At 36.7% G+C, this 23,441-nt stretch overlaps 1 protein-coding gene across 4 annotated transcripts in view; it reads right to left on the bottom strand.

Moving 5' to 3' along the window:
• SLC38A11 (solute carrier family 38 member 11) overlaps window positions 1-21,053 on the bottom strand; it is a 60,131-nt gene extending 39,078 nt beyond the window's left edge. The window contains exons 1-7 of one of the 4 annotated variants that reach the window (XM_010801973.4): window positions 20,545-21,053; window positions 19,748-19,865; window positions 17,509-17,583; window positions 11,198-11,332; window positions 9,910-9,975; window positions 8,486-8,592; window positions 6,270-6,349 (exon numbers count right to left, since the gene is read on the bottom strand). In XM_010801973.4, coding sequence (XP_010800275.1) covers window positions 6,270-6,349; window positions 8,486-8,592; window positions 9,910-9,975; window positions 11,198-11,332; window positions 17,509-17,583; window positions 19,748-19,865; window positions 20,545-20,583 — 620 coding nt within the window. In that variant the 5' untranslated portion in view covers window positions 20,584-21,053. 4 annotated transcript variants of the gene reach the window in all.
• Window positions 21,054-23,441: the final 2,388 nt, after the last annotated feature.

The following is a 23,441-nucleotide window of genomic DNA, read 5'->3' as shown; positions in this document are numbered from 1 at the left end:
AGACCAGTCTGGGTCCTAACTGGAAATAACACAGGGGGCAAGCTTCACTAAGTCAGCCATTTATACAAAACAATTGATAGTGGATAGAATGAGTTCATAATATTGACCAGCCTAGACTGCTCCTCCAGCTCCACTGTGACAGGGACTAGCCTCATCTTCTCTGAGAATATATAGCCTTGCAGCTGTCTTTTTTCTATTTTCATGCAAACTCAAGTCAAATGATGGTTCTGTTTGTTGCTTCACGTTGGCATTTGGTCTGAGAACACTTAACACTAGTGCTCCAGAACTTGGAGTCAAATGGTATTTTAACAAATGGGTGAGCACATTTGACTACTACGCAAGTAGCCTTAGGAAAATTTTCTTGGCCAGAAAGTGTTTTCATATGAAATTTTTATTGTCCCAAGATCATTTTTATTATCCCATCACTTCCATCTTCTCCAAGGATCACTTTATATTATGAGTTCCAATTTTTCAAGATCTCCTGGGGATCTCTGGCTCCATCTTTTGGCTTGATCTATAACATGTTCAATATCTCCTATGGTAAAAAGATATTTTTTAGACATCTTAATAACTTAAGCCGCTGGTTTGTCAGCAGATTTTCATACATTGATGTTTTTAAAAGACAAAAGGTTTTGTTTTTTGACAAATTAACTTATATCTTAATTTTCTCCAAGTTAGCTTCCACTTATATCATTTGATTGAAACTCCTACCACTTAAAGTGAACATCTATAGTTTGCACTACGCAAAGGCTACTCTTTCTTAAGAAAATGATTTATGTATTTATCTGGCTGCCTTGAGTCTCATTGTGGCATGTGGGATCTTTCACTGTGGCATGGACTCTCTAGTTATGGTGCTTGAGCCTAGCTGCTCTGCAGCATGTGGGATCTTAATTCCCCAGCCAGGGATCCAACCCACAGATTTTTAACCACTGGACCACCAGAGAAGTCCCCAGACTAGTCTTTTCCTGGCATCACTGCCTTTATTTCCTTTGGGGTACCTTTTCCTCGACCCATAGCCTACGTGCTTTAGTTGAGCTGATCCTATCCTTAGTTTCAAGGGTAGGTACGTAACATAAACATAAGCAACTCAATACAGGGCATGATCATCATGGGTTCTTATTAGAACCAATTCACACTAATACTTGAAGTGAGGTTTGAGGTTAAAAAAAAAAAAGAGAAAGCTCCTTTTCTTTTTATGGGATAGGACTTGAATAGTTGTAGGCTAAGACTGCCATTGCTGTCTTGTCACAAGGAGGGGAAATTCTTCAGAAACTAGAGCCAAAGTCGGAAACAAAGCCTAAAGATGAAAAAAGAAAAACTATGATTCTACTGATTGAGCTCCTAAACACAACGAAAATATAACAATAGAAACAGCGTTGAACTTTATAGCTGTGTGAGGGGATAAATTCTCTTTTGCTTCAGCCAGTTCTATGGTTTTTCATTTGCAATAAAAAAGGCAATAATTTATGCATCATCAAAAAAATATCAGTGGTATTTGCCAGAACAAATAATTTCCTTTTCAAATATGCACTACTCTTCTGTCTTTACGATTTTTTTCTGATCCTTCTTTAATCCCCCCTGTAATTCCTGTTTCTTTGCAGCTTTAATTGTGGAATTTCAGGGTTAGAATGAATAAGGGGTTCACAAAACTAAAGTATATTGAGATCCTCGGAAAAGACATATTTTATATACATAAATACCTATTAAAAGTGTAGATACATTTTTAGGAAATTATGTTTGGAACACTGCACTATTGATTAAACTATTGTAAAAGAGATGTTTTATGAGGAGAAAATAGATATAAATTTGGTCTGCATACTATTACTTCCATCCTGAATGTAAAGAATTGAATATTAGCGAGGCACAGAATGAAGGTTTTCACAGTGATAATGCTTCTGATTGTAGTTTGGAAAAAAAAAATGGGAAAACTGTGTTATTGCATTTTGATACTAGCACACTTTCTGGAAAGCAATTAAATTGCCTTGGCACCTCAGTTTTTAGAAAGCAAAAGGTTAGAAAATACAATAAAACTGAACATTATTTCCAGAAAGAACCGAAAGCTGTTGGACTGTGAGATATTTGAAATCATATCAAAAAGCAGAATTTATGGCCCTATGAGTTATGAGAAAGGAAATTGAATTGTGTGTTTTATTTTTAAAACACGACCACTAAAAAGGTGTTTCCATAGTAACAAGGTCAATAGCACTAGCCACTGCAGACCTTCCTCTTTTTCTGATAGCAGGTTTAAAGATCTTTTTCAAATACCACTTTAAAAGCCCTATGAAAAAGTACAGCATTTCTGATCATTCATCTGAACAAAAATGAGGAAAAACACACATAGAGTATTGAATTTCTCATGTTTTATGGATTTAAGGCATTCTAGGCTGTTACATTTTCAGAAAGAAGCCTGCCTGACTAGCTACTATGCCAGCCCCTGAACACAGGGTTTGATTAGCCTGACTGTAAATCTGGACAAACAGAAGTTGTTTGCAGTAGTATTTAAACAGAAATAAAAGGCAGCACAGTATTAAAAACACACTTCTTTAACATCTAAATATTGGAATAGTTAAGTAAATAATCCCTGTTATTAGGAAAATATCAAAGACTCAGATAAAATATGATATTAGCATTAGAGGAAGGTTAAAATATACAGGTCACATATTGTTTACCATAGAAATAAATAGCTCTTTGGCTGTAAAAAAATCGATTCATTTAGTGCCACCAGGAAGTGGCTTCTCCTTCCTCTTTCCTTTCTATCAAGATACAATGCACATATGACAGTTATTTCATCATCATATTTCTCCCACTGAACTGTGAGTCCCTCAGAGCAGAGAGATTTTCTATTTGTGTTCACAACAGTATCTCACACATTGTGTATGTATAAGAAAATGAAAAAAAAAAAGTGAAGGATGAATCATGAAAAATAATGACACAACAATCACTAAAATAAATAACATAAAATCTCTGGTCTATTTTTAGAAAATAGTGTCAGTTAAAATGTGTAGTTGTGATTTTCATCTCTTCAACTTAAGAAGCTCTAGATCTTCATTCACAGACTCACAATCATTAAGGAATAAACCCAATTGCGTGGCCCCTACATCAATTTCTTCAGGATCTCTGCAAGTGGGGGTCTGGCATCAGCATTTTTTAAAGCTACTCAAGTAATTCTAATATGAAGCAGAGTTGAACATCATTGTTTTAAAATGTTCTGCTGGGGCTCAACTAATGACATTTATTTACTTCCACCTTTCAGCTACTTGTTTTTTTCCCCTTTACTATTGCCCTGTAGTACCCTATATCAAATCTAGAACACCTTTTATTATAACTTGATTTATTCTCTAGAATTCCTTTTCATGATAAAAGCTTCAATTAAAATAGCTGTCTTATACATTTAACATTTTAACCAAAAATTATTATTGTATTCTGTTCGATATTGCTATTAGCCTTTTATGGCTCTGAACTCCGCCTTTGAAAACCAGAGCCCTGTATAGTACCAATATAAAAACTGTTACGGGTTTCCCCCGTGGGCCCAACTGTTACCCCAGTTGGTAACAAGTCCGCCTGCAATGCAGGAAACTGCCTGCAAAGCGTTAAGATGTGGGTTTGATCCCTGGGCTGGGAAGATCCCCTGGAGGAGGAAATGACAGCCCACTCCAATATCCTTGCCTGGGAAATCCCACGGACAGAGGGCTTGGCAGGCTACAATGCATGGGGTTGCAAAAGACTTGGACACAACTTAGTGACTAAACAGCAGCAACCACAAATGATAGATGCTAAGTATATCTAGTAGAATTTAATATGTGCTTCTGTGCTTTTATGCTTACATTTCCAAGGCCTGTAATTCCTTTTATACTCTTATCTATCTGGAAAATTCAGATTCCTCTTTCAAAACTCCCGTATCATATTTTTCTTTCTCTAGGAAGCCTTCCTTAATTTGGACTATTAAGGACTCTGCAGCACTGCCACTGCCCCTCATTTATGCTTCCATTTTTCACTCCTAATACTGCACTGTCATTTCTTCTTTTTAAAATAAATCCCTTCTCCATAGTTGATCATGAACAACATGCAGTAGGCACAGCCCAGCAAAACAGAAGCAATAGGCACTCAACAAGTGCTTACTAGATGAAAGAATATATGGCCACATTGAAGTGAACCAGCTACATTTCAAAAACACTATTGCTATGGACTGAATTGTGTCCCCCACAAAATCGTATGCTGAAGCCCTAACCTCCAGTGCGATGGTGTCTGAAGATGAGGGGCTTAGGGAGATAATTAGGTTTAGAATTAGTGTCTTTATAAAAGGAGACACCAGAGAGCTTGCTATCTCTCTCATGGTCTGCCACTGGGAACACAGCAGGATGGCAGGCGTCTGCAAGTCAGGAAGAACCCAACAAGCTGCCAGTTTCCAGAAATAGGGGGAAATAAATATCTGCTATTCCAGTTACCCAGTCTATAGTATTTTGTTCTAGTAGCCCAAAGTGATTAATACAACTACGACCTGGGACTAAGTTATTTGCTGCTGCTGCTGCTAAGTCGCTTCAGTCATGTCCGACTCTGTGCGACCCCATAGACGGCAGCCCACCAGGCTCCCCCGTCCCTGGGATTCTCCAGGCAAGAACACTGGAGTGGGTTGCCATTTCCTTCTCCAATGCATGAAAGTGAAAAGTGAAGGTGAAGTTGCTCAGTCGTCTCCAACTCTTTGTGACCCCATGGAGTGCAGCCTACCAGGCTCCTCCATCCATGGGATTTCCCAGGCAAGAGTACTGGAGTGGGTTGCCATTGCCTTCTCCTAAGTTATTTGAAGAGAAGATTAATATAAATATTATGGATATTTGTACTCATCCCTTTTATTGAAGTCCTTAAAAACTAAATGCTTTTTGAAAAGACCATATGAAATAAAGTTAGTTCAGATATTTCACACTTTTTTCAAATAAATTTAAGGCATAATTTTTGGTATTTTCCTGGTAAATTAAGAAGCCTGACATAAGCATATATAGTGGAAAATGAAGTGATTTTGCAGAACAATGATCAGTAGGAAAAAAATGTTACCTTGGGGATGGTGTTATCAATTACAGCTATTCACCAGGTTTTTTTCTTAATAGATAACATTAATGGAAGACCCAGCATGTTCCTTGTACTGTGTTAGACATTATGTCTTAAATTAATTTTGTCTTATTTAGGATAAATAAAATATTTAAGGTATCACAGCAACTCCATAATGTATTATTTACTAATTTATTCAACAAATATTTATTGTGCATTGTGGGAACAGCGTTGGATACGACTAAGCGACTTCACTTTCACTTTTCACTTTCATGCATGGGAGAAGGAAATGGCAACCCACTCCAGTGTTCTTGCCTGGAGAATCCCAGGGACCGGGGGAGCCTGGTGGGCTGCCGTCTATGGGGTCGCACAGAGTCGGACACGACTGAAGAGACTTAGCAGCAGCAGCAGCAGCAGCAGCAGCAGCAGCAGTGGGAACCCAATTTTGTGTTTAAAGCCAATTTAAGCTAGTTTCATTCTAGCATTCTCTTGGGACTACAGACATAAATTATCCAGTTCTCATCTGATAAATCTATTCTGTAATCAAAGCAAAAAACTGTGTGGTTTAGATCAGTAGACCCTATACTTCAAATTTTACTGATAAGTAACATTTTTAAAATTTGAGGACCCAATGCCAAGTTGCCAACATTTTATTTGGCCAAATAATATAAAAAAACAAATATTACTACCAAGTATCACTATCAGTTCACAAATGTTTAATCAGTTCTTAATACAAGAAAATAACATAATCTGAGCAGAGAAAAAAGAGATTTTCAAGGTGACTGTATTTTATTTAATAGAGCAAACATTCACTATATTCTTTATCATTCTCATTTTAGCCTAGACTGTTGAATATTTTGTTAAGAACATATTTAACTCTGGGATAGACACAGAAATTTCTACCCTCTATCATCTTCCCTCCTTCTGCTTTCTACCACTGCACTAAATTGTTCCTATTTCTCACTATTCAAAATCCCTTCCTTATTTTAATTCTTTGAGCAGATTATTAAAATGATAAGTAAACATGGTTTAATCTCATCAGCCATGCAGGGTCCAAGGGAAAATGTAGGTCTACTTTAATGTAATCATACTTGCATTTCATCAAATAGTTAAATGATGCTTCTGGTACTATCATAATTTTGTATTTCTGCATTTATAGTATATCATCTGAAAGCCTAAATGATGGGTATAAGTCAAATATCAACCAATAAAGCAAGGAAACTTACATGTGTGGGCCCAGTGAAACTCCCCTTGCCACTACAATTCCAAGAATCAGAGTTGTTAAAACTGTAGAAATAAGAGAGATCTGCAAAAGAAAATGTAAAGATATAGCATCAGTTTAGAAGAGACAATGTAATCGAAAATATTAGGTGATTTACTTTTTACTTGACTAAATTTATGTAGCTTTTAGGATATACTTTTAGTAGTTCATTCTTACCAATTGTTGTTAATAATCTCAGGCATGTACATTTTTATCAGATCATACTCTTAGTTTTTTTCCCACAAATAGAACAAGTACCAAATATGACTATTTCATAAAGTGAAGTATGTTTTCACTTTTTGTCAGGTTTTTAGTGTTGACTTGTGCTTTTCTTCTATCTATAATTGCTTATTGCTACTGTCTATCTTACCCTGGCCCTTCCTACACAACATCCCCGCACACCTACCCACTCACACACATTTTGGGATGCCTCTGCTTCTTCCCTTCTGCTTTCCAGCTCTATTAGTCCATTCTTCCTATGCAGTTTCACCCTTTGGTCTGTCCCAGTGGCTCAGTGGTAAAGAATCCACTTGCAATGCAGGAGACTCAGGACACACGGGTTCAACTCACAGCAGTATTCTTGTCGGGAAAATCCCATGGACAGAGGAGCCTGGCGGGCTACAGTTTGTGGGGTTGCAAAGAGTCGGACATGACTGAGTAGCAGCAGCTGCGCTTCCAGAGTCTTCTTTGCTACTCTCTCTCTCTTCTGTTACTATTTCAACAGGTTAAAATATAAACTGGCCTGTGTGTGTTATGTTCACTCATTACATTAAATTTGTGTTTCTATTCAATTTTTTATAATGAATAAAGACATTTTAGAATTTTTTATCTGATAAGAAAAATATAAAATTGCTTTTATTTCATTTGTCATTAATCTTATTTCTTGGGTTGTTAGTTTTAAACTAGAGCAGGTTTTATTACGAGTCCTCTGATCCACCGAGATATTAAGAAAAAAATCCCAAGGTCACACAGCAAGAAAGTGGCCGAAGGGGAATTTAGATACACAGCCTGACTCCAGATGAGTGTTCCTAACTACTCTGCTTTGCATTGGGATACTTCAGTATGACATTCGTAAGGCACATTTCAGGACAAAATGTTCAAATGTTATCAATATGATAGAATATTAGCTTTCTTCTCATAAATGCCTTGCCTTTTGCTCTCAGAAGAAAACATTTATGTCTATACTGAACATGAGAAATGGGAAATAGTTCATATATTTCAGATAATTCACCCAAAAAGTCCCTTTTAATACAATTTTATTTATTTCTGGATCCCTGTAATGTAAAGAAGACAGCATGGGCAGAAAACTGGAATATCATCCCCACTCTCAGCTCTGCCTGGAAGGAGGGACTTCACCACTGCGTATACATACCAACATCACAGTGAAAAGTAAAATTAATCAACTGTTGGATTTTTCAAAATAGATTGAAAAAATATGACTCGCTCTCTAAAAAATTTTTTTTCCTCAGAATGCTTGGCATAATGTAGATGCAACACCAATAACATTTTGGGTAAAATACAAACATTTTATGAGAGTGAGGGAGAAAAATACAGCCAGATAAAGGCTAATGTATAGAGATAAGCATATGTGGTGAGTTGAATACTTATTTGATTGGTTTTATTACAAATAAATCACCATTTTTCTTTAGCAATAAGAATCATAAATATTGGCCAGATTCTTAATCAATCAATATACTGATATTTAAATTCACTGGATAAAAATGGGCAGAACAGACATTGTAATTAAAAAAAAAATTAAGCCATTTACAAAGCCAATTTACAACAAAAAAATTAACTGATTCATTCTTACTTCATTAAAGTTAATTTATTTTTAAATTGTCTAAACTATCTACAAAAAATGATAGATTTTTTTTTCAGTAAATAGAGTTGGTTTAATATAGTTCTTAATATTTTCTAAAATTAAAGTGTTCTGTCTGATATCAGAATATCTGCCTTAAAAAAGGAAAAAGAAAGGGACCTATTCATTTCATACTCATCAAGTATTTAACTATCAGTTCTCCCAAATAAGATAAACTATCAAACAAAGTTTACTCTAATACAAGTGTAAGTAACTAAAGATAAATACTGTAATTAAGAATTTGGTCATACAGGCAGTAATTTTACAAAGTTAATGCAGGTAACGTAGTGCATCTCTTTGCGTATTTAAAATGTAGAAATTACCTTCCCAAGCTTCGCTATATCGCGATACAAGGACAAAGGCAGAGTAAAGACAACCGTGGAAAGCACAATAATCAAATGGCGACCAATAAGCAAGTTTTCAGGATCAACTGAAACACAATAATTATTATACAGTGTTTATAGATATGAATAATACCAGTGACCCAAGTAGTCAAATATTTAATTATAAAAATGACAATTACTATAAGGGCTTCCCTGGTGGCTCAGACGGTAAAGCATCTGCCTGCAATGCAGGAGACCAGGGTTCTATTCCTGGGTCGGGAAGATACCCTGGAGAAGGAAATGGCAATCCACTGCAACATTCTTGCCTGGAAAGTCCCATGAGGAGCCTGATAGGCTACAATCTTGAATAAGTTTCATAGAACCATGAAACTTATTCATGGTTCTATGAAATAATAACATCAAGGATTAACTTATACTCAAATAGTGTTATAGTATTTTGCATTCACATTATTTTAGTAGCCTCCAAATCAGATTTCCTGCTTCTACCTTCCTTTGTCCCTTTAGAGTGTATTTACTACTGGAGATTATGTGGCTTAGAAGAGGGACTTTCAAAACAAAAAGACTCACAATCTCTAAATTACTCAAATAGCCATGATATGGTGAAAGGATGAACGGGGAGTGGAGCTTTGGCAAACTTTGAAAAGGTCTGCTAAAGTGTTCAGGGAGGCTTTTTCATAATCAAGCCAAACAGGAAACAATCCAAATGCCCCTCAACTGAATGACAGATAAACTGTTTATATCTATATAACAGAAAACTGCTCAGCAAATAATAAAAAAAAGGAGTACATCACTAACAAACCCTCAGACACATTTAATATCCTAAGTGAAAGAGGCCAGACCCCTGAAGGCTAGCTACTACAAGATGCCTTTTCTTTGGTATTCTGGGAAAAGGAAAAGCAGGACGAGAAGTCAGATCAGTATTCCCAACCGCTGGAGATGAGGGAAAGTTTGACAACAAAGGGGAATGAGGAAAATTTGGGGAGATAATGGAATTGTTCTGTATTTTGATTATGGCTGTGGTTGTATGACTGGATAATTTGTCAAAACTTACAGAAGTATACATGAAAAAGGGTTAGTTTTATTACATTAAATTATACTGTAATACAAATAATGGGGACAAAGGTTAGCCTGCTTATTTAAAAAATGGTGTAGCATAAATAGTACATGAAAAAATGATACACAGAGAATTGATGATATGTAGCATTTATGTAGCATAAATAATAATATTTAAATAGCTAAATTAGAGCTAAATTATACATAAAAGTGGATTAATACTTTAGAATCAGATTGGATCATAGATATCACTGGATATCTGAAGTCATCCAATTCCTCCCTTGCAAATATTTACTTTCAAATTATTATGATTATATAAATAACTATACAAAATAAATATATTGACGTACCTCCAGGGATTCTTTGGAAAACTTTGCTCAAAGTATCTCCAGTTATTATGTTGTAACTTATCATAGCTAAAAACATAATTAAAACAACAGTCACCAATAAGTCATCATATATTTCACCTTGAATATTTTGAAAGTAAACAATTATCACTTCTCTAATAGTGGAATAAGCTTACTTTCAAATATTTACTTTGACTGCAAATACCTAAGACTTTAAAAATAACTAGACAGCAGATTTGTGGGAGAATATCAATTTATATTACAAAGACGTTCACTTTGATTCTTTTCAGAACATCTTTAAATAATAGTGAGTTTTGGTAGGCATTTAAAATGAGATTTGTTATGGCATTGAAACATGTATATTATCATATGTGAAATGAATTGCCAGTCCAGGTTTGATGCATGATACAGGATGCTCGGGGCTGGCGCACTGGGATGACCCAGAGGGATGGGATGGGGAGGGAGATAGGAGGGGGGTTCAGGATGGGGAACACATGTACACCAGTGGCGGATTCATGTCAATGTATGGCAAAACTAGTACAATAATTTAAAGTAAATAGCCTCCAATTAAAATAAATAAATTTATATTAAAAACATGTGTTTTGTTGTGTTATTAAAGTTCAGTGCCAAACACTCTTTAGGAACACATGTATTACTCAAAGTGAGGAAAAATATTAGAAAATTGTGAAGACTTCAAAAGCAATATTTGGGGGAAATATATTCTTAGCCTTCTGTAGAGACATAAGGAACTTGTGGTTTGAATAACAGCTTCTGTGTTATTAATTTTTAAAATGAAATCAATTCAGCCATTGGTGAATGTTAACACATTACTTATTTTAGAAGTACTGGGTGCAAACTTATCTTGGACATGACTTCCACAAATCCTTAGCTTTTCAAAAAAATTTCAGCTTAGAAGAAATCTATTATTTCTCTCATTTACTTTTATTCCCAGATCATTCTACAGGATTGGTCAAAAATGTTTGTTTGGGTTTTTCTATAATAGCTTATGGAAAAATCAAAATGAATTTTTTGGTCAACCTAATATTCTTCACCAAACTAGGGAATTACAAGCATTAATCCAGTGAAAAGCAATCTTACTTTATTTTAATGAAATACTTAGAAAACAGACCAAAAGGAACAGAAAACAATGGAAAAATAGCTAAACACTCAGTGTGGAAAATACAACTATTAGTATTCTTTAATGACTAACAACTATTAAAATTATTTTATTCAGAAATGGTTGTGTATTTATGAAAGTAATTATAATATTCATGTTCATATTCATCCTTACCAATGAAAGGATACAAAAATTGCAGAACAGAGAGTAAGAGATATCCTGGAAAGCCAAAAGTTCTATTGACCAAAGACTGGTAAGTGTCTGTTCCAGAAAGGGCAGCTCCTTTTATCAATAAAATGAGGGAAAAATCTGTGGCAAAAATAACCATTAAACAAATGTCAGATTAGATTTAATATAAAGGTTTTTAAAAATATATTTTGACTTAAAGAAAAATACAGGCTTCAAAGAAGAGTTCAGTGCTAAAGTAAATTACCATGGCAAGGCTTACTTTATTTTCTTAAAACATTATCTTTCATGAAACTGTACTGCTTCCAGTTATATATTTTTAAATCAAGATGCAAACAGACTTAACATATCCATGCAATGAACTAGACAGAAGAGGGTATGCAGACTAAAGTTAAAGCTTCAGTTTCCTATTTCACTTTCCTAACACAACCAATGCAACAACTATTAACAGGATGTGGCTCAAATGTTCAAGCAACGGAAGTTAGATTATCCAATATTTCACAGGCATTCAACATGTGAAGACTGAGAATAAAATGTGCTGTGAAACATTCAGAAAAAAAATAGATTGAGGACAATCAGATAATTTGTTTTATAACAGAGTACAATATCTTTATTTTATCGTTATTATGGTTAACAGGCTACTCTAAGAATTTTTTTGAAATTTACTGTTTAGAGATTTAAGTTCCAATTTTAGAGTTGACATTGAAGATACAAATATATAGAAAAATGTATAATGAAAAGTTAGTCTCTCTCTCATTTAACTCAATGCTTTTTGAACACCTAGAGAATAATACTGCAACTCTACTGGATATACAACTGTGCAGAAGGTATGATTCTTACTTTTTAGTGTAAGAAAATTACATTAAGAAAAAAGAAAAACAAATTCTTACTTTTTAGTCTTGCTCATGTTTCTATTACAAGTTTTTTTTTTTGGTCTTTTAAGTTATTTGGAAATGTATTAGAGTACAAAGAAGAAAATACAAATCGGTGCAATATCATTTCCACCTTGATTCTCTCACGTCTTTGAAATTTCTTTTAACAAATTCATCAATGAGCTCCAAGTTGATAAATCCAGTCGAAACCTCTTACATATTAATTGTATTTGCCTTTTCAGTAGCATTTTCCTTTCTGACGCCAGTTTCTCTTGAATTTCCTCCTACCTTTGGAGCCATTTATACTTAGTTTTTTCACCAGTTTCTTTAACTCTTCCAAATCCTGGATTCTGGGATTTTTTTTTCCCCTCACTCTTCCAGATGTCTTACTGTGTCTTATTCACGGCCATGGCTTCAATTTTCACACAGATGTCAGTAACTCCTGAATTTGCATCTCCAGTCAGGACTTTCCCAAAACTCCAGATTTCTGTATCTAGCTGTCTAGTAAATATTTTACCTTGAAGATCTTGTAGGCATCTTGATTTAGGCGTCCAAATTCTAATTTATATATTTGTTCTGGAGCCTGTTTCTGCATTCATATTTCTCCAAACTGTGAATAGTATCAAGAGAAACTTGAGAGTCACACTATATTTCTCATTATCCACCAGCTTCTATTTTCCTTTGTCCACTAAATCCATTAACTACTGCATCATAAATTATCCAACTGTATCTCCTCACGTCTAATCTCTAACCTGCTTTAAGGGCTTACCCCTCTATTACTTCTTGCCTGGATTACTGCAAAAACTCCTAATAGTTCTCTCATTCACCATCCTCTCCTTACCAGTACTTTCCAGACATTTTCTCTCTTACCAGATGAATATGACCATAGCATAAATTTGACCATGTCTTCTGCTTAAAATCCTCCAGGAAAATCCTCTAGTGATTTTGAATAAAAATCAACTCTTTTCATAATTTTTCTCAGAAAAACTGTTTATTAGCTGTGGGATCTTGAATGAAAGTCTGAATCTCATTTGAAAAGTAAGGCAATACCCTAACCTTGAAGAGTCTATGAGGATGATGTGATGATGTTTAAATGCCTACCACAATGCCTGGCATGCTACAGATGCTACAGGAATGAAAACTTTTGCTATTTTTTAGTTATTTTCTATAGGCTGCATGTGATGTTAGAAAAAGCATTGCATTTGGAATCTGATGAGAATGACAGTAATGATGACAACCACAAAAACACTAGCAAATACTTAACAACACTTTCTGTGGGTAAGCCTTTTCCTAAATGCTTTATATTTATTGACATGTTTAACCATCACTAAAACCCTACGTAGGTGCTATTACAATCCTGCATTTGACAAATGAGAAAAGTGAGGCACAGAAGCTTAAGCAAACTGCTAAACGTCACAGAGCTCATACGGAAGAGGCAGGACTCAGACCCTGGTAGTCTAGCCCCAGAATCCATATATGCATTTAACCAAAATCTCAACTCTGTTGCCAGTAACTGCTGCTGCTGCTGAGTCGCTTCAGTCGTGTCCGACTCTGTGTGACCCCATAGACAGCAGCCCACCAGGCTCCCCCGTCCCTGGGATTCTTCAGGCAAGAACACTGGAGTGGGTTGCCATGTCCTTCTCCAATGCATGAAAGTGAAAAGTGAAAGTGAAGTGTCTCAGTTGTGTCTGACCCTCAGTGACCCCATGGACTGCAGCCTTCCAGGCTCCTCTGTCCATGGGATTTTCCAGGCAAGAGTACTGGAGTGGGGTGTCATTGCCTTCTCTGGCAGTAACTGCTGACCTTAGGCAAATAATTTTAACCTGCCAAAGTCTCAATTTCCACCTTCATAAAAAGTAAAACATGCATACCTACTTCATGGAGTCAGAAAGATTAACTATAGTGGCTGCGTCAGGCCAGTCATCAGGAAATGGTAATGATTATCATTACAAGGGAGCCTTCACAAACGCCTCTGCAAGCCTCTCTAACTTTGTATATTCCCTCTTACCAACATCAACCCTATACTTTAGCCAGATAGAATGACTTACACGTTCTCTTTTGCATTTCCACATTTCCATCAGCTTAGAGCATCCTTCTATTTTCTTTGCTCACTCACATTTTTTCATAAACAGTCAGTGAAGGGGTCTTTTCCTCCCCAAAACATGCCGGCTCCTTTGAGGCTAGGTTTAATGCCAGAATCCTTATTGTCACGCACATATTTATATTATGGTATTTTTTATGAAAGTCACAACTATGTGCTTTTTTTTCTGCCTAACATACTACATTGTGAGCTTCACGTGGCAAGAAAAATGTTCTTTATTGCTATAATGGCAGCAGTGTTAGTAAAACTCTATTGAATGAATCAACGATCAGCAAAGCAAGATTGCTAGATGTCTACATATCTGATAGAAATTTAATATGATAAGTGACCTAATAAATAAATTTTAAAATATTCTACAAGCACAAATGACATAGTAATTTATCCTATATCCTTTGTTTAACAGTAGGAAAAGCTTCACATAAGAGTTGAGTAGTGTCCTGAAGGATAAACAGGCTTTTACCGGGTAGAGAAGAAAAAATAATGTCAAGCAGGGGGACTATCCATAGGCAGTCAGTGTGAAGGCATAGTCTATATGTGGGTAATGGAATCATACAGAATGGCTAAAATCCAAGTGCCACACAAGGCAGTGACGGTGACATGGTGAAAGAGACGTCAGATTAGTAGGGGTTGAGACTAGAAGTGCAAACTGTGCTGAACCACGAAAGAATTTGAATGGTTTTTTTTTTCCTGTGGTCATAACAAAGTCTTGGAACATTTTGACTTGGGAAATAACAGATCAGGCTGAGGTTTTATAAAGATAACTCTTGCAGTAATATGAAGGAGAGACCAGAAAGTTAAAGATATAGGCTAAAGGCAGGAAAATTAAACAGCAAGTTACTGGCCAAGGAAGAGAATCAGTGAGGACTGGTAATAGGAGGTAACCAATTTCACAGCTGCTGTGAAGTTTTGATGAAGAACTGTGTGGTTGCAATGAGACTGCTAAATTTTACCAAAGTTCAAAATGTATTGCTTAAAAGTAACAATTTGCTAAGAATTTAGTCAATAATAGATGCTTTCATTTACATGTAAAATACAGGCTATAAATAAATCTCTCAAAAGTTTTAGGAATCTCAAATATCAATCATTATAACATTTCCTTTCATTATAACATTTTGATCTTGCTTTAAATATATTATATGCAAATCACAGATAAACCATGAATGAATCTATGTTATTCAACAGGTGAATTTTCTTTTACATCACTACATAGGCTTAGACAATAAAAATTATTTTACTCTAATCAACAAATATGAGAACCTTAAAGCAAATTAAAAATCATTTGCTGTAAATATTTACCATTCTTTCTTTTTCCCCAACATTTCACAAACATGAAAACAGAACTTAGAAACACCATTTGTTGAACTGAACATATCTCATTAAAAAGACAAAGGCCTTAAAAAGACAAAAGAATAATTGTAGAGACAAACAATTATATAATTACAGTGTCAATTTAAAGAATAACTCAATATTATAACCCTATTTGTAGATTTTGCTCTTAGAATCCTAATTAAGAAACTTTAAAAAAGAATCATAGTCTACAATTTTTTGTTTTGTTTCTGCATGGTCATCCTTTATTTATCAAAACTATACAAGGATTTTCATCATGCAACTAAATTAATAAGAATAACTAATTTCCACTGATTAGTAATTTTGTAATATATGACTTGGGAAAGGTCTGCTTCTAGACACTGCTGTAGGTTTATATACAGCATCAGTTGATCTGTGTATGCATAATGTGACTTTGCTTTAAGAAACTATTCATTCTCTTCAAGTGTTTGTTGAGATTTTAGGTGATGTATATTTAATTTTTTTTCTACCTTCTGGTTTATGATGTGTGCAAATGTTCACAGTGCACTTAAATAAGCCATGGTTATTATGCCTGGGAGGAAATTAATTATTTGTTTGTACTGATTGACTGGGAAACAGGAAATTAAAAACAACATGGGTAAATCCTTGAATGGGATTTTTTTAGTGCGCTAAATGTTCTCTTGAATAACATAAAAATTAAACACCAGCAACTCTGAATAAGCACCAAGTTACAGATTTCCTATTACTTAAGCTACAAATTAAGTGCTGTAGAAGCTAAAAGCAGCTTAGGTTTGGGGGGTTGGGGGTAATGAGAAGACAGCAGGGAGGAAGGGAGTGTAGGCTCTGAGGCAATCTTCACTTTATTTCTCAGGAAAGATGGCTGAGTTACAGGCTGGTTTTGGAAGACTGAGATTTTATAGGGGATGGCATCTTAGAGTCTCCATAAGTAGAGTTAACACAGAGACTCTTGGGCATGGGATTTAAGGGAGCTTCTCAGGAGATGGAGAGTGAAAAGATAAGCCAGGGGCATAGCTCAGAAGGACAAAGTCTTGGTGGAGACCGGAGGCAGCCCAGACCAGCAGAGGTCGCACTCTGCAGCTCCAACTGCACCACACGTGGGTCCCTTCTGGAGGCAAGGAGGCCAGCTTTGGGGTTTCTAGCAGTCATGTGGGGAAATGATGGCTGGGATTCATAGCCTCACAGGAAGGTGACACTCTTGAGGCCCGGGTTGCCACTCCACTGAAGGGGACCGCTGAGGTGTTTTGCATCACCTGGTAAAAGGCAGCTAGGTGATCACACATAGCAGCCCACAGCAGCCACCAGTGCAGAGGTGGGGAGGATTGTCTGTGTCACAGAGATCCTAAGGCAGAGGAAAGCCTTTGTGTTTGTCATGAGGGGTACTTGGGGGACGACAGGGCAGGGGTGCAAACACAGTAAGATAAGATGACTAGTCGTAAAGTCTGTACTTAGATGGGGAAGTGGCCAAACATAGGTTTATTACATGAAAAGTGGGAAGCAGGACAAAAGGGATACAGAAGTGCCTTACTGCTGCCTTTGAAGACTGGCAGGGGTGGGGGTGGTGGTGTGGGGACCCCCACTGGCTGAGAACCTGGGCTCTTGGTGCCACCTGCATGAACAGAGCTTGAAAAGGTTGTCCATGTCAGCACCTGTCCATGTTTTTTGTGGGAAAGGAATTCCTGACATCTATATTTTCAGAGTACAGTCTCAGCCTTAATCAGTCTTTAAAATGACTCCTCCACCTACCACTATTGGCAGAAAGTGAAAATGGCACATGAAAAGGATTTAGGCCTGGTAATATACAACACTCTTCTAATCTGTTCAGAGGATTAGCAAGAAAAGTAAATCTCCTCAGTCATAAATGTCTAAATTCTCTAGGATTCTTTGATGTACTTTTTAGTTAGGAAATTCAGTTATGGGGGATGTGTATGTGTGTTTGTGTAAAACAATCATTGCATAATTTAAGTTGCAGGAATAAGCAGTTATATAGTATTTTTTACCTGTAACATATGAAACCCAGAATAAAAGCAATATTCCCAGAGGAAAGCCAGCTTGCTTCATTGAATAAGGCAATCCTGGAAAAAAAAATGTGCCACCCATCACATGAATAAAACATACAAATAGGTTTTTTCCCCAATTACTGTATATAATCAGTTAAGAATATTAACATATTTATATGAGATAGTTGTAAACAGTGCATATGAATACTAAAATTAAATGTTAGCATATTAATATTTACTACAGAATAAAATGTTGTAAATTAAGGACATGTCAACAGAGTGAGTTTATGAGGTAGAAGAATATGATAAGAAAGCATCACATGATAAACAGATGCCAATTCACACAAATAATGTTCATTTCGGGGTTTTACCAGAATCTGCCTGAAATGCGGGAAACCTGGTTTCAGTTCCTGGGTTAGGAAGATCCCTGGAGAAGGGAAAGGCTACCCACTTCTGTATTCTGGCCTGGAGAATTCCATGGACTGTATAGTCTATGGGGTCGCAAAGAATCAGACATGACTGAGCGACTCTCACTTTCAGGGTGCGGGGACAGATGACTTAGAATATGTGGAGAGTAATGACTCAGAGCTCTCCTTACAGGCTGGCTGGGAAAACAGAGACAATGATGAGTATAGAAGGTTTGGGGGACTTCTCCAACAGTCCAGTGGTTAAGACTTCACCTTTCAATGCAGAGGGTATGGGTTTGATCCCTGGTCAGGGAGCTAAGATTCCACATACTTCCCAGCCAAAACACCAAAACATAAAACAAAAGCAACATTGTAACAAATCAATAAAAACTTTAAAAATGGTCCACACCAAAAAAAAAAAAAAAAAGTCTTAGAAAATAAAGAATAGAAAGGTTATGAGATTCGAGGAAAGACTAACTCTGGGGTCAAGATGGGCAACTCTGTAGGAAAAGGAGAGAAAAATAAGTAGGCAAAGGTATTTTTTATAAAGCTGAAGTGAGTATATAACATTATTTATTATAAACTTTTTTGGGGGGGAAATGGGGAATTTTAGATTATGTACAATGAAAAATTTAAAATAAAATGTACATAAACTATTTCCATCCAGAATGCTTTATTCCCTGAAAACCTTCCCCTTTAAAAAATCTGCTGAGCCTAATTAAGAGGTACTTTTCAAGGTTGCTGACATGGATCAGCTTCAAGTATTCATATTAGGAATTAACTCTGGGATTCTGCCTACACCTCCACGGCACATGGAGGCAGAATTTCAAACAAATCTTTGCCCCTACTTGCTATTACTTTGTGTCAGTTCCTACATTTTATCTACCATATGAAAAAAATTGTCTATATATGGAAAATAAAATCAAGAAACACATCAATTTGAGAAAGTTAAGAGAAGTAACTCAATCCAGATGACTGTGACTAAGATGTCAAAACATTACAGAGAAAAAGTAATAGTCTCAAGGAGCATCTGAAGGATTTTGATTTGTCTCAGTTTTACCTTAAATTGGATGTTTTCAAATAACAAAAAGAATAAGAAGCACTGAAAAAAAAAAAGCTGCCTTTATTATTATAATGTAATACACTTAATTTTGCCAGAAATTTACCCCTGGCTTCAGACTGGGAAAATATGAGCTGCTCATTTCTTTGAATTCGGATTACTTGACTCCTTTGTTTTAAAAATCCATTTAAAAACAATTTCTATTTATTGATTACAGTTAAAATTAATATATCACAATAAGTTTGGACTTTAAATTTTAATACTTTTTGAATGGGTAAGGAAATATTACATGGATTTGATTTTTCACAAGATTGCTACATTTCACATTAAAGTTTTGTATCTGCAATATATTCAAATATCTGGAGGTTTTACACCTCCAAAAGGTTATAGAAAGATGATTCAAGTAACAGTAGACATTCCAGAAACAGGGAAAAAAGTAAACTTGGTAACATTATCAATTGATATACAGCCCATGAAAAAATTTTTTTAGTTATCTTCCATCTGCAGCTTCACCTTAATCTACCACACACGGAGGATACTCTCAAATGTAGAAACAGTGTGTGAATTGCCACCCCATCTTTAGTATAAAAGACTGATGGTGTGCACACCGGAAAACAGGAAGGCTTTTACGAAAAAAAAAATTACCAATTTTATAATTTAAATTTTTTTCCTTTAAAAATAATCTATGAATACTAGCAACATAATAAATGTCTTAAATTTGGCCTTTTCATTGAAAAATTAAAAAAACAAAACAAAACAAAAAAACACTTACCTATTATACCAGACCCTATAATTGAGTTGACAACATTAAAAACGGCAGCAGACTGACGACAAGTTTTCCCTTTGTGCTTATGTTCAGAAACCAGGGTTTCTCTGTCATCTCGATGGCTCTATTTCAGTATATAAAAATGCGATTGAATAAAGACTTAGATCAAAAATTTTGAACATTTTAAAATAAATACGCAATGTAGGAGACTAACACGATATTAGTAATAATAACAAGTGATGTCAATAACGGTAAGAAGATGAAGATAATAATAAAAAGTAACAATAATATCTAGTAATGCAGAGCTTCTGAACACACTCCATCCTAAAATGTGCTGATTACAGCTGTGCCAAGTTCGTGGACTGCTGCATGAACTCCTAGAGTACAGGATCTCCCAGGGAGCAAATGTGATTTTTGTGTGTGTGTGTGAAACGAAAGGGGTTATATTGAAAAGTGCCTGACCAAAAAAAAAAAAAAGATTAAGGCAAATTTTTTTCTCCTGGAGAACCTTGTTCAGTCGCTGTCGTGTCTGACTCTGCCATCCCATGGACAGCAGCACGCCAGGCTTCCCTGCCCTCCACTATCTCCCAGTTTGCTCAAACTTAACGTCCATTGAGTAGGTGATGTTATCTAATCATCTCATCCTCTTCCGCTCCCTTCTATTCCTGCCCTCAATCTTGGTGCTAAATCAAGACCCCAGGTGAAGGCAGCTGAACTCCTGCAGGTAAAGGCAGCTGAACTCCTGCAGGTGAAGGAAACTTGAACGGTCCTGCCTTCAGAACCTGTCCCATCTCCAGTTTTACCTGCGGCGGGATGACGGGCCTCTGCCCGGGGTAGCCCATGGCTGCACCCGGGTCTTCCGCGGGTGGAAGGTTCGCGGGCGCGGGTCCTCGACTCCTCCGCGACCTCCGAGCCCGGCGTCAGGGCGCCGGGAGAGAGCCGGGTTGAGGCTCTGCGGAAGCAATTCGCCCCACCTCCCCGCGGGCTGCCGGCCCAACTCACTTGGCCGCTGCAGGCGAGGCGCTTTCCCCTCCGGGTTTGCCCAGACAAACGCACCTTCCTGCTGAGGCGGAGATGCTACAGGGTGTTTGTTTCTGAAAGAAGGTGGCCCTCTCTCGCCGTATTTCGCCCCTCCCTCTTCTTTTTTTTAACCCTCCCACTCAACCTCCAGTTACAAAGTACAGTTTATTGTGCCCACGCTGACCTGCCCAGATGGCACAAAGAGTTAAGATGGCCTCATTCTAGTCCATTCCCAAATTAGCTGCCCCTTGGCTGGAATCTGATACCCAGGTAAGAAGGCACTTACGGAACCTCTTTTCTATTGCCACCTTCTCCTGCTCCCTCTACTTCTTTTAGGTCAGAGATAAGCCATGAAAAGCTAAGAGTTTTAAATGGAAAATACACAAAAAACTTTTCTAAAGTTTTAGCAAACTTGTTTACTAAGAATGCTTTTGTCAGATGTCGCTGGGTAACTTTTCAGAATAGATGACTTAAGTAAAGGAAGATGGAAGGATAGTGGAGTCAGTTACTGAACCATAAAAGGGGGTAAGGAGGAGTGTCAGGGGATGGGAAAGAAAAGGCACTTGGAGTATCTGAGCCACAAAGAATCTTAAATGACCCTCTGTTCACCCCTGTTACCCTAAGATGAGGAAACAGGCCCAGAGAATATTCAATCACAAAGAGAATAGCTAGAGAACAGTTTCAGGGACTGTAAGAATGGTAATATAACATCTACTTATCAAATAATTAAAGAGGTTCTTTTTCATAAATATTTATGTAAAACTATGAAACATTTTAAAAACGTAGAAAAACCTAAAGAGAATTATAAACTTCATATATTCTCCACTGTCAAAGTAACAAGAGTTAGTATTTTGTCATATTTTTTCACATTGCAAAAATAAGCATTTAATGCCACAATAGACATCCCTTTGCCCTTCCCCATTCCTTTCGCTTCATTGCTAGACTCAACTAATTCATGAAGCTTGTGTGCATCTTTTGTAGCCATGCTTTATATTTTAATTCATTCATTTGCAGCCGTAAACACTATATGAAGTGAAGTGAAGGTCACTCAGTTGTGTCTGACTCTGCGACACCATGGACTATATAGTCCATGAAATTCTCCTGGCCAGAATACTGTAGTGGTTAGCCTTTCCCTTCTCCAGGCGATCTTCCCAACCCAGGAATTGAACCCAGGTCTCTCGCATTGCGGGCAGATTCTTTACCAGCTGAGCCACCAGGGAAGCCCAAACAATATATAACGATATGCATATTTTCAAGATTTATAAAGATGGTCCCAAACTGCACTGTTTTCCTGTTAGCATTATTGTTTGTCTACCCAGTATACTGTTTCCAATATTATTATGTTATATGTAGATACAGCATATTCATTTTATCTATCTCACTAGTTCAGTTCGGAGAAGGCAATGGCACCCCACTCCAGTACTCTTGCCTGGAAAATCCTATGGACAGAGGAGCCTGGTGGGCTGTAGTCCATGGGGTTGCTAAGAGTCAGACACGACTGAACGAGTTCACTTTCAGTTTTCACTTTCATGCATTGGAGAAGGAAATGGCAACCCACTCCAGTGTTCTTGCCTGGAGAATCCCAGGGACGGGGGAGCCTGGTGGGCCGCCATCTATGGGGTCGCACAGAGTCGGACACGACTGAAGTGACTTAGCAGCAGCAGTTCAGTTAGCCATCCTCCTGTGCTGAGTACTTATTCACTCAGTTGTGTCCGTCTCTTTGTGGCCCTATGGCCTGTGGCCCACCAGGCTCCTCTGTCTGTAGGGATTCTCCAGGCAAAAATACTGGAGGGGGTTGCTATGCCCCGCCTCCAGGGGTCATCCCAACCCAAGGATCGAACCCAGGTCTCCCACATTGCAGGTGGATTCATTATCATCTTGTCACCAGGGAAGCCCTTAAGATTATTTCTAATTTTGCACTCTTGTGGAGCATATTAAATGACCATTTTTCTAGAAGTAGAGTTGTTAGGAAGTAGTTCTTGCATATATTTAACTTCACTAAATATTTCCAAACGGCTCTAGAAACTGATAGCCCCAATTACACTTCCACCAGCAGAGATGGAATTCCTGTTCTGCATTGTTAACACCAGGACTTAGTTTCTTTTTAAATTTTTGATGTTCTTGTGAGTTTTAAAATGGTATGTAATTATTGTATAGATTTGTATTAACAATATATAGTGATGTGGATCTTTGTATAATGTTTTATGAATATAATTAAATATTTTGGTTGTCCTCTGTTAATCTCATTTTTTAATTCTTTGCCCGTTTGATTTTGGTTGTTAGTCTTTTTCTTATTGTGAGAGTTATTTATATATCTGGGATGCCAACAGTATTTTGCACGTATCTTGTCCCAGTTTTTTTCTTTTAAAATTGTGGGGGTTTTTTTAATGCAACATTTTCAGTTTTGAGATATTCAGAATTAGTAATCCTAATTTGGGTGTAAACACGTTAAGAGAAAGAAAATTACAGCCTTTTCACTAAAAAATATATATTCAAAATCCTGAATAAAGTATTAGTAAATTGAATCCAACACTCCATGACAAAGTTAACAATATCCTGACCATATTGAGTATTCTCCAAGTACAATGAGTGAATGAGAGTTCCTGTAAGTACTTGGAATTGTCTGTGTTCTACATTTTGGCCATTCTAATAGGACACAGATTAGCATATATGATTGAAT

The sequence above is a fragment of the Bos taurus genome, chromosome 2 (genome assembly GCF_002263795.3).
Source record: "Bos taurus isolate L1 Dominette 01449 registration number 42190680 breed Hereford chromosome 2, ARS-UCD2.0, whole genome shotgun sequence".
Lineage (NCBI taxonomy): Eukaryota > Metazoa > Chordata > Mammalia > Artiodactyla > Bovidae > Bos > Bos taurus.
The sequence above is the reverse complement of the archived record's forward strand: the minus strand, read 5'-3'. Positions and strand labels throughout refer to the sequence as shown.